This window comes from Peromyscus californicus, unplaced genomic scaffold (assembly GCF_007827085.1).
Source record: "Peromyscus californicus insignis strain IS unplaced genomic scaffold, ASM782708v3 Scaffold_23__1_contigs__length_62951481, whole genome shotgun sequence".
In the NCBI taxonomy this organism is placed as follows: Eukaryota; Metazoa; Chordata; class Mammalia; order Rodentia; family Cricetidae; genus Peromyscus; species Peromyscus californicus.
The window spans coordinates 28,658,482-28,671,324 of record NW_026294534.1 but is presented as its reverse complement, the minus strand read 5'-3'; the positions used below and the strand labels follow the sequence as shown (position 1 = coordinate 28,671,324).

The 12,843-nt window shown below is 38.6% G+C and overlaps 1 protein-coding gene across 2 annotated transcripts in view; it reads left to right on the top strand.

Moving 5' to 3' along the window:
- Dlc1 (DLC1 Rho GTPase activating protein) overlaps positions 1-12,843 on the top strand; it is a 374,422-nt gene that overhangs the window by 91,042 nt on the left and 270,537 nt on the right. For both annotated transcript variants that reach the window (XM_052752051.1, XM_052752050.1), the window contains exon 3: positions 11,190-11,339. In XM_052752051.1, coding sequence (XP_052608011.1) covers positions 11,190-11,339 — 150 coding nt within the window. The remainder of the gene's footprint in view (positions 1-11,189; positions 11,340-12,843) is intronic.

The window sequence follows — 12,843 nt, the reverse complement described above, 5'->3', positions numbered from 1 at the left end:
TTCCAATTTTAAATGGCCCCCAACAGAAGGCAAGCATGTTCTTAGGTTTATCATTATGAGCTGAATTCTGTGATTGGTGGCAGTAGATTATCAGGTTGTAAGACTATTTCTTCTTCAGGGTTTGGGGGACATAACCCCTCTTCCTTGGCACCATAAGCATCTTGTTTTGTTGTTGTACTGTCGCAATAGCCAGGACCTCCATCACAATGCCATCTAGCATGTGTGATAGCAAACGTTCTTACTTTGTTCAGTGTTTTCAGAAATATTTCATTGTTCCAGCATTAGCCTCAATGACTCCCTAGGTGGCTGTATCTTAATCAAGTTAAGAACTCTGCCTTCTAAGTCTTTGTTAGTGAAGGCAGCTTTTAATTTTACCCTGTTTTTAATCACTAGCAGGTGGTTTAAAGCAGATTTGGAATGTTACAAATACCCAGTCTGGCATTTGTTTGTTTGTTTTTTCCTTTAATATATTATTATAAGGATTCATAGATTTCTTATTACGGAATTCCTCTGGGTTGGAATCTAATTCCAACTGTCCTCATTTTTGCCGGAAGTTCTTTCTGTGTAATCTGTGACAGAGTTCACCAGCATATGTAGTGAATACAACTGTAGATCTTGTGAAAAACAGAGTAGCTTGCTTGTCTGAACCCTCTTAGCAGGTAGAAGTTTTTACGACTGTACAGGTAAAGTTCAGGAAGAAGGCATAAAGTCAGGAAAGAGAAGGAAGAACCATTCAATATCCAGGTGGTTTCATCTGCTTTATTGTAATAACAATAAAATGATTCCACCCATGTGTGCGTCAGTGTGCTGCTTTTAATAAAGGTGTATTTATTCTAGGTATCCAAATATATGTAAATTTAACTTATTGAGTCACTTGTAGAATTGAAGTATCTCACGGGCCTAAAAGTATTGATGGATAATCAGAGAGCAATCAGAGGATACAGATTTTTTTCCAATTCTTCTGTGATACCTTCCTCCCATTCTTTCTTCCAGTCTATCAACATTGAGATTCTTCAGGGCTCTTTAACACTAGTGTGCAGCAGCAGCAGCAGCAGCAGCAGCAGCAAGTTCTATGTGTGCTGAATGGTTGGAGGTAGAATGCCTGCCTTTCTAATAAGTTCTCAGATAATGTCACTGTTGCTGCTGGGAGCCCTGCACTAAAAAACTCTGATTCACACTCCAGAACTGTAATTGTCAACATTAGCAAATGATTGTTGTACCTGTACATTATTATCCCATATATGGAATTCCAAATTCAAGCTAAGGATACACCAGTTTCTTTCACTATGGCTTACAAAGAGAAGCTAATTAATAAAGCATGAGCATAATGGGGTTGGGGATTTAGCTCAGTGGTAGAGCGCTTGCCTAGCAAGCGCAAGGCCCTGGATTCGGTCCTCAGCTCTGGGAAAAAAAAAAAAAAAAACAAAAAAAAAAAACATAATGATTCATATAAAGCTATGGTCAATGGCTAACAATCGCTTGTAAGTTAAAAGATTTCTTGTAGCAATATAGGGTTTCTTTGATTCTTTGCTTGAGTTGATTGGTTGGTTAGTTGATTGATTGATTGGTTGGTTGGCAGGTTGGTTGGTTGGTTGGTTGATTGGTGGCTGATTGGTTGTTTGGTTGGTTGATTGGTTGGCTGGCTGGCTGGTTGGCTGGTTAGTTGGATTGAGTGGTTCATGACAGATTCTCACCGTGTAACTCTAGTTGGAGTTGAACTTGCTGTATAGCCCGGGATGACCCTAAACTGTCAACCCATCTGCCATGACCTCCTAAGTGCTTGGATTCCAGGCTATAGGCTATACTAACATACCAGTTTCCTTATGGCAACTTTAAATGACAAACTTGTCTGTCTTCTAACCCCTGTTATCTTAATATTAGCACATCCATTATTAAAGACATCACACAAAGAGCTGGAGATTGAATAGAGTATGCCTGGCAAGTAGGACAGGTTTCATTTTACTTCCTCGCAGTCGACCAACATTTCCTATTGAAAACCAGAATGAAAATTAAAGCTGTCATTCTTAACTGGTCTGGAAATGCTGACAGAGAGGAATTACATTATCTTCAACTTCTAACTGTCATTTTATATGAAAATCTTCACTGCTCCCAAAAGGGAAAAAAAAAAAACAGGATTAAATGACTTTCTAGTTCTTTAAACAGGATATTATTTTAAGAAAGGAAAGTCTAGAAAGAGGAATTTATTATCAAATGAAATGTATAACACTAATATGAGATTCCATACTACTCCAGCTGGCTGCAGATCAAATAGTTGAGGGCGACATGGAGCCAAGACTATTGCTGAAAGGTCTCTTTCTTTTATGGGTGAGCAAGGAGTATCACTGGCCCAGAGGAGTCAGGAAGAGGCATGTGGAACTGAAGACAGTGTCTGGGCCAGCGCCTTGAATTCGGAATCAGGAAGTCGTGGTTCTATTCCTGGCCCAGCCTTGCATTGATTATGGCTATCTACAGGAGGCTGGGGCTCCCTGACAAGCTAAGCATTCAGTCAGTGTTGGATCTGCTCTGGCAAACGACCATGATTTGGAAGCGTCCGCTGTTTTCTTGAATTTTTTTTTTTTTTTTTTTGTTCTCTTCCACATGCTTGGCATTAGAACAGAGTCAATGTGGGCTGGAGGAGACATTTTTCTCTGGACTTTATATTGTCTTCAGTCTGTATGATGTCTGGCAATGGGTACCTCCTGCCTACCACCATGTGTGAACGCTTTCAGTTCTGGTGTTTAATTAAGAGCATTTGGAGAAGGAAACAGTGGGGTTGTCTTCCCTGGGTAGAAGGAAAACAACATCAGGGAGATCTGTATCAGTTAAAGCTAACCAGTTCAGGATCTTCTGGGAAACTTGTATCCTCCCAGACACCATCACAATCAAAGTACTCTCGCTACCCACAGACCAAGTTCAATCTCTTCTACCGTAAATAAGGAACATCGTTGAGTTTTCATCACGGACAAAAATTTATATTGAATAGAAGTTCTGTCCTGATTGAATCTGTCTGGTCTCTACTGACCTGTGTCTGAGGCAGATACGACTAAAACATCTATAGCAACAGCATACATTTCCCACACTTTGCCAACAACTGGTTAAGGTCTCAAGACAACAGGATGTTTCTGTTTCTGTCCTACCTGGGTGCTGGCTGGGAAAAGGGAACATATACCATACTCACAACTCGAGTTCAATGCAGTCAGATAAGTACTTTGTCCACATGGGAAAAAGGACTGTGGCTCTCCCTCTATATGTATGCTCTGAACAGGCACCAGATTCTACACCTTTTGAGGGTATATGAGCATGGAGATGCCCTTGCCTAGCCCCATGGTCACAGAACACATATGGAAATATATTTCATTCTGGGCACCAATCGTGAACTGAACCATTGACAGAATTATTCATATCCATAGAAGAATAAATAGTGAGATAATTTAAAAATACATCCTATGAGAAATGACTTACAGAAGTGAAGAATAAGGGTACAGCTCAGTGGTAAAGTATGTCTTGGCATGCACTTCACCCTGGGCTTGATTTACAACACTCCCCCGACTCTAAGAAGAAAACTGGGGACATTCCACCTAGAAGAGCTATAATATGGAAACAGCAGAGTTCTCCAAATATTTGAAAGACTTCATAGAATAGATAGTACTTATTCTGCCTCAACCTAAAGCAAAGGTTCTCAACCTTTGGGTCTCAAATCCCTTAGCAACCCTTTATGTCCAAAAAAAAACACATTTATATTACAATTCATAACTAGCAAGCTTATGGTTATGAAGTAGCAATGAAAATAGTTTTATGGTAGGGGGTCAACACAACATGAGGAACTGTAAGGATCACGGCATTAGGAGGGCTGAGAACCACTACTCTAGAGGAAGGACATTAGAGAGGAATGGGGATCACCTCTACAATATCCCAAAAATTTGAGCTGTGTGAGTGTGAAATAGGTTGCATCTTAGCAAACCAAGTAAGTAGCTCATGATGTAACCATGCAAACTCACACTGAATGATTACTGGGTTTGTACTCAGACAAGGTGAGGTCAAAGGTTCTGTGCTTCCACCTCCCAGTGATATACTTTGACTTAATAAAAATATAAACATAAAGCTATTATAATGAAGCATAAAGAACTTCACAAACAACAGATAAAGCAAGGAAGGCAGACATGAGGGAGGAGAATAATTAAGGAAAACACTGATTTGAAGTCAACAGTACTTCACTGTAGCTAGAGTTTTTCTCTCCTTCTCACTGGGTCCCACCAAGCCCTGGCAGTCCCATAGCCCACTTATAAAATAAACATACAGGTGCTTATATTATTTAAACTGCTCGGCCATTAGCTCAGGCCTACCATTGTCTAGCTCTTACTCTTATACTCAGCCCATTTCTGTTAATCTATATGTTGCCACGTGTTCCGTGGCCTTACCTGCTGCCTTTACACGTTGCTCCCTGGACAGCTGGCTGGTGTCTCCTGACTCAGTCTTCCTGTTCCCAGAATTCTCCTCTCTGTTTATCCCGCCTGTCCTATACTTCCTTCCTGGCTACTGGTCAACCAGCGTTTTATTTATTCACAACATACAGGACATCCCACAGCACTTCACTGTACTTTACCTGGCAACAGGAGCAATTGCTATGGAAAATGGGTGCACAAAATAAATTAAAGGCATTATTTCAACTCTCTTAGGTTACCTAAACCATAATTCCCACTGGTTTAGCAATCAATGTTTTTATTCAAAACCATCTTCCTCCTGCTGGTTCCCAGTCCCTGTTCCTGCAGGTCTAATGAATACATCAGCTCATAAGAGTAGGTTTCCAGCCTTCTCCTCCAGCTCTGCCTCTGGTCGTGTCTAGATGATAGTATGGAATCAGTCCAGGGAATGTTACACTACAGAAAAACAAATACAGCAAATGGGCATTCTGTTTTTATCCCAAGAGCCAGTTGCCCAAGTTTTAACAACATATACTGTGTGCCTACCCCTGCCTAAAGAACATTAACTACAGTGCTCTCGTTTTTAATTAGTTACAAAGTTACAGGTTTCTTAGTGGCATTTTCTTAACTACTTATTTTTGTTTGGGACCCACCCTCCTCTCTCCTTCTTTGTCCTCATCTTCTTTCTCTCTCTCTACTCTTAGTATTCCTGCTTCCACTTTTACATGTTTTATTACCCTCCGCTGTCCCCCAAAGCTTCTACTGTCTCTCATTGGATCCATTTCTGTTTTCCAGCCTCTACCTATACTCAATCTCTAGTAAATACACACATAATAATTAGAAGCAAGGATGTACTTATAAGAGAGAATATACAGTATTTGTCATTTTGCATATGGGTGACCTCAGTATGTTTTTTAGTTCCACCCATATAATTTCACTTTTCTTTATGTTTGAGTAAAATTTCACTGTATGTGTGTTCCATATTTTAATTATCCATTCACTCGTTAATGGACATCTGAGTAGATTCTATTTCCTAAGTATTGTAATTAGAGCAGCAATTATATATAGTATATAATATCTCTGTTGTAGGGTATAGAGTCCTTAGGGTGTCTGACGAGGAATGATGTAGCTGGATCACATGAGTGCTCTAGTTTAAGCTTTTTGAGACATCTCCACCCTGATTTCCAGTGGCAGAATCAATTCACAGCCCCACTTACAGTGAACAAGGGATCCTTTTCTCCACATTCTCGCCTTTGTTGTCATTTGTTTTCTTGATGACAGCCACACAGATTAGCATGAGACAGACTCTCAAGGCGTTTTAATTTGTATGTCTGTAATGGCCGAAGATGCTGAACCCTTTCTTAAAATGTTTACTAGTCATTTAGGTTTCTTCTTTTGAGAACTCTTATGTGTTTAGTTCCATAGCCCACTTTTGATTGGAATATTTGTTTTCTTGTTGTTTAGTTTTTAGCTTCTTTGTCTATTCTATAATTATATATAATACACACACACATACACACACACACACACACACACACACACACACACACACACACACACACACACACACGGCAAAGATTATCCACCATTCTGTAGACTGTCTCTCCATATGGCTGTTTCTTGAGTTTTTAATCTCATGAGGGCCTCCTTGTTAGTTGTTAATCTTATTTATTTTGCATTGAAAGTCAAAATATGTCTAGTTTTCTTACAAATAACCTGTTTTCTCTTCATAATCAATATACTGTGTGTGTGGTTCAGACCTCAGCATACCAAGGTTAGAACCAGGAGAGAGAGGCCTTAGAATATGGCACTTACTGAACGTGTGACATTGCTGGGTATCAAGTGTGCCTGAGGCTCCAAATTTAACTTTCTCTGCCAATATTTAAAAAGAAATCAAAGAGTTTATAGAACACAGCGCATCACTCCCTGTGTCCTCCTAATGACTTTCCCTGCACAAAGAGTAAGTTCCCCCGACTGACAGTGACCTTGTGAACAGAGTCTGATTTACGTGGTGCTCTCTCTTCCCATCCCTTCCCCCCCCTTCATCCCCCCACCCTGGTCTTGTTATTTGACTGACTTTGGTGCAGTCTCACTATCATTGTATCAGTCCTCCTTCCACATGGAACATCATCTTCCTGACTCTCCACTGCCTCCCCTCTTCCCGCTCTCCCCCTCCACCTCCCTCCTTCCTCCATCGTCTGTCTGTGTCTTCACCCCATCATCTTCTCTTCTTCCAATTCTTGTTTGACTCTCAATTTCCACCGAAAGCTTTTTCCAGACTGTAATATATTGTATTAGCACAGTATATATTAATTATATCTATTGCACATTAATGTTATATTAATTAATATGTTGTATGTGAGTTACTATGTTATATGCTAATTATACATAAATATATTATGGACATATGTATGTGGACAGGAACACTGTAGTTATTTATCTCATTATCCTATTTTTAATTTTCTACATGAGTTTCTATTTGAAACTGTTTATGAATCTATTCATTTTCATTGTCTATTTCCCAAGGGCCGATTATAACATACAGGACAACAGGAGTCTTATCTTCTTCACTGATGGATTTTCAGTCCTTTTAATGATGCCTGACTTAAAACAGCTGTAATGATAATAAAAAAGGAAAGATAGATGAGTGGAGGCAAATTTATCACATTGGCCTTGAATGGAGGGAGTGAAGTTATAGAAATCTTGGACTCATGAGTAAATAATTTAATGTAATAAAATTCTTCTTTGTGGACAATAGTAAAAGAATGAAATTAAATCTCCATTAAAGAAGTGAAAAAGTCCAGAATCTGCAAATATACTATTGTATTTTCAGCCATAAACTATTTACTGGAGTTTGGATATATGAAAAAGTAGAACTTCACGAGATGATAAAACTTGAGCTTTAAAAATAAGCACTAGGATATTTATGCAAAGCATCAGATTTTTAGTCACTCTATTTTGGGGAGGTTTTATGGATGTGTGGCATGAAAACTCTTGACATTTCAGAGTGACAGTAGTGGATGGTGAGCGAGGAGGTACCCATGGAGGAGAGAGAAAAGAAATAGGATTAATTGTCTAAGACAATATCATAGGGCAAGGCTGTTTGGTTTTTATCCTCCTGGCACATCACTGAAATAATTTGATGCTCAGCCAATGAACATAAAATATACAAAACATATTTTTAGAGTATAATCTCAGTGTCCAGTTAATTCAAAGACAAATTGTTTCTGAGACCATCGCTGATGGGTCCAGGGTAGCTGCGGATGTACTGCTGGATCCAACTTTAACTTAGTAGCTGGAAAAATATGCGCTTCTATTTTCCAAGGTTTGTGTGTTATTATTTCTTGGCTGTATTGATCTCACCACTTTTCCTGAAAATGTGTTGTTTCTGTGGTGTATAATTTGATTCCATTTCTGCTAGGGAGGAAAATTGAATCTTTGTCCTTGAGAATATTATGACTGAGATATGAATGAGAGTCAAAGAAAGCCACATGTGGGCACAGAGATGCACAAATCTTCACCTTCTCAAATGTTTCTTTGGCTCAAAATAGAAGGAAATCATATAAGAAATACATCTGCACAGTAATGAAGGGACTCAGTGTCTATAGTAAGATTTTTCCCTTTTTTTGGAGTACTTTTAAGCAAATTTGTTGCAATGATCTGTAATATTTCCAGAACGTTACTTCAGCTTATAAACAGGATTTCACTATGAAAAGAACTGCTTTGTATGTAACAAAGTTATGTATCATTATTGTATAAAAATATAAATGTTAAGATTTCACTCTTGTAAATATGGATACTTTTAAGCCCAATAAAAAGTTCATGATATTCTTTCAGTCATTAAATTTTCCTCAAGAAAGGAGCAATGAGCAATCAAATCATAAGAGCTTCATAGTTTTCAGAATAAAATAGCATGTCCAAAAAACTCAATTTAATTTCAAAGTTAATCTGCTCTTATAGAAAAAGAAGTAGCCATTTTTATTTTATGTATAAATAAAATTTATTTATTTATTTATTTATTTATTTATATTATTTAGATATATTTCCTTTTCAACCAAGGAAATTTGTTTTCAAAAATAGCTTATCTAACTTTGGTTGGCCCTACACCCATGTATATATGGGTATCACTACCTTGACTGAGTGGATTATCAAAAAAGTTAAAATAAATAAAAAGAGCATGGTGGCACATACCTTTAATCCTAGCACTTCCCTAGGGAGACAGGTGTCGGTGGGTTTTTGAGTTCCAGACCAGCCAGGGCTACATAATGAGACCTTGTCTCAAAATAAACAAATAAAAAAACCCAAACAAACAGAAAGATAAGAAATTGGTAATGGGAAGTGCTGTGTATAGTATGGGAAGACTTTGGGGGAGGAATGAGGTTCAGATATTATTATATTTTATTGTGTACAAAATTCTCAATAATAAAGAAAAATGCCCAAATAAATTATCTAATATTATCTCAAGTGATGGTTAATATGAACCATTAATTTGACAAAACTCAACTGGAAGAAGGAACTCTGGGCATATCTGTGGGAGATTATCTTGATTAAGTTAATTGAGGTGTGAAGACATGCCCACCATGGGTAGCAGCATTCCCTAGGCAGAAGATTCTGGGCTGTATAACAGTAAGGAAAGTAATCTGATCACTGGCATGTGTGCACTAATTCACTGCAATCAGCTCTTGACTATGGATGTACGTGATTATCTGCTTCAGATTTCTGATGCCTTGATTCCCTGTAATGATGGATTGTAAACTAAAATGAACCCTTTCTTCCCTAAATCACTCTTGTCAACATATTACTGTAACTAGAAAAGAAAGTAATATGACCTAATAGTTGATTCTTTGGTAAATGTAATATAATAAATCAATCATTTAAAATCTGGAAGATTATGCTCTTTATCAAAAACAAAACAATCTGTTTTAGCTTTAAAGAAATATATCTATAGAATTAGATTCCTGTTTAAGGAATATACCTATAAAATTAGATTGACCCATGGCATCTCTGTTCTTGGGAGTAGCTAAGGAACATAAAAGGACTAGAAGAAATGCCCAGGACTTGGAAGAGGGCACAGTTGGTAAAGTGCCAGCCACATGAACCTCGGAACATGGGCTTGGATTCCCAGAACATGTAAAAGCCAGGGGTGGCAGCAAGATTCTATAACCCCAGGTCTGGAATACAGAGACAGGTGAACCTTTAAAGTTCAGTGGCCAGTCTGTCTGCTGAAATCACTGTGCTTCAGGTTGAGTGAAAGACCATGTCTCAGAAACCAAAAGTAAAAAGTCACCGAGGAAGATATACAATGTCCATCTTAGACCTCCATGTGCACATGTACCCTCATACATGTGTGTATACATCCACATTAACAAGTACACACATCACACATACACATAAGAGAGAGAGGAGAGGAGAGGAGGGGAGGGGAGGGGAGGGGAGGGGAGGGGAGGGGAGGAAAGGAGAGGAGAGGAGGGAAGGGGAAGAGAAGGGAGAGGAGAGGAGGGGAGGGGAGGGGAGGGGAGGGGAGGGGAGGGGAGGACAGGAAAAAGGAAGAGGAGAGGAGAGAGGAGGGAAGGGGAGAGGAGGGGAAGGGAGGGCCCCAAATAAGACAAAAAGTCAGACTTGTGTTCATTACTTTCCTCATTTAGTAATAATCGTTGCCAAAGCAAAACCCCAGCATGGCATCCTCTGTGGACATATCTATGTCCCATCATGACCTTGTCCCCCCTCCCTTCAGTTTGGCCATGAGCCAAGTATCTCAGAGATATGGGAAATAGGCAACCTGAGTCATAAATGATGCTTTACATTGAAAGAACTAGACCTGAGTCCATTGCATCTCTCAATAGACTGTCATTCTAAAAGAAGTTATCTATGTTTTATATGGTCTTTTTTTTTTCTTCACTCAATATCCTACCCAGCCTTGTCTCTTTGCATAGCAGAAGGGGTTGAGATTTGTGATGCAAACTGACTTGATTTGGCCACAGAGGAATTGTACAGTTTTGTCTAAGTAATTTTACAAGGACAATAGAAGCTTTAATTTCTGCTTCACATCAAATTCTTTCCAAATGTATGTCTAAATCTCAGAGTAATTAAGATAAAAAGCCCTAGTCATTTGTGTGTGTGTGTGTGTATGTGTGTGTGTCTGTGTGTGTGCGTATGTATGTGTGTGTCTGTATGTATGTGTGCAAACATTGTCATGGGGGCCTGTTTTTAAGTGTGTGAAAGAATAAAAAGAGTTTTAAAAGGTAATCTTGGCAATGCCATAACTGGAAACAGTAGCAGGTAAGTGTTTCATGAAGAGAACTATCCACCACACAAGCCAAAAATTTGCCTAACTTAATTTTTTTCATAGTATTTCAATAAATTAAAAAATATCATGGTACAAATATTCTCTCACATGCATTCTTAAGTACAAAGTCACAATTATTAGAATCACACAAATAATAAATTTGTACTCTAAAAAAAAAAGGTTATAAATAAATTCTCCCAATAATACTTAATTAGAAAGTTGGAAACGTGCATATGTACTTGTAGCTGTTCAACTCTTTTTCATGTATTGAATATTCATGTAAAATGCACCCTTGGCCCTAGATCAGACTCTTCTCCATGAAGGGCCCATTGATGACCCAGACTAGACCTTCCCTTCCCTGTCCAATAGAAGACCGCTCATTATCCAGTGGCCTTTTTGTTATCGTGAAGAACAGCGAACTTTTATTCTTTAAAAAAAAAAATGGCCTTTCAGATTCAGTAACAGCATGTTCTGCTCCTCAGGAAACAAGGGAAGATCGAGACAGGACTCGGCTGGACTCCATGGTGCTGCTAATTATGAAACTGGACCAACTAGACCAAGACATCGAGAATGCGCTCAGCACAGCCTCATCCCCATCCAGCACCCCGACGAACTTACGGCGGCATGTCCCTGTGAGCTCCCTGCCCCTGGCTCTCTTTCCTAGTGGAGTAGTGTTTCTCTGTGTCTGTTTTGCTGTTGTTATTAATGTTAGTTTAGCTTTTAGTAGTTTTGGGGTTTTTTTTCTCAAAAACTGGGGATCGACCCTCAAGTCTGGCCCACGCTAGGCAAGCAATCTTCCACTTTGCTTTATCACCAGTCCTGTTTTTACTTTGAGACATGGACTAAGTAAGCTGGCCAGGCTGTCCCCAAACTCACTATGTAGCCCTGACTAACCTTGACCTTACTACGCTCCTGCTCAAGAAGCTAGGATTACAGGGCTGTGCCCACCAAGCCCAGTTAGGATAGTTCCTCTTTATCTCATATGGTCTCTCTTATAAGGGAAAATATTTGATGATGGCATCTACTAATCAATAAAACAGAACTCCATAAAGATCACTCAGTGGTCTCCATACATCATACAGAGAGTCCATAGACACATGGGTGACAATAAAACTTAACATTAAAAAGGGAAGAAAATGGCCTTAGGAAAATCTACTTCTTCGGGATTAGGCCCTCTTTGGTGTAGTAGATTGATAGTATGACTATATTTACTACTATTCAATGAAATGATGCAAGCATTACAAATGCTATGTCTATCTTGATAACTACACTATTTCCAGCTTTTCAAGTTATGACTAGTTATTTCTAAGATATAAATTCTTATTCTGTAAACTTATACCACATGAAAAAAAAACATGTTTAATAAGTATTTTCTGCATGGACGGATGGATGGATGGATGGATGGATGGATGGATGGATGGATGAATGGATAATAGGTGGATGGATGATGGATGGATGGATAAGGGAATGGGTGGGTGGGCAGGTGGATGGTTGGATGGGTGGATGGATGGATGGATGGGAGATGGAGGCATAGATGCAGGTGAACTAATTCTGTATGCTGCAAAAAAACAATTCAGATGAGGGTGACTTGCTAGTACTCTAAAATATACTCTGAAAAATAATGAAGAGAACAGAAGTGAGAATTTTATCCCATTAAGTTTATATGACAGATACTTCAATGGGATTCCAAACTAAAATAAAATTTAGATGGAATAGATCCTATAATTGGCTCTACCCTTTACATATTTATTAATAGTTTCATGTTAAGTGGCTTGGTTTATGTAAATCTATCATATATAGCATAGAGTTTAACTCTAATTAAGCCACATCCTGTTTCTATTAAACAAGAATTTTCATTACACAATAATGAATAAACTGAATCAAGAAATTTATATTTATATGAGATTCAAAATGTAGAATATCACATAGGCAGGCTTGAACACCTACTGTAACAGAAATTTTTAGTTCCTTACTTAGTATAGTTCCACTGTTGATTCTGCGGTAAAGGAGCAAGAGTTAACACAAGGTGGATGGTACTCAATGTGTTCCACATAAGTCCCCACACTCATTCCTCATGATGTTCCAAGATGAGTAAGATGTATATGGAAGTTGATGATTGCATGTGCCAGAGTTGGA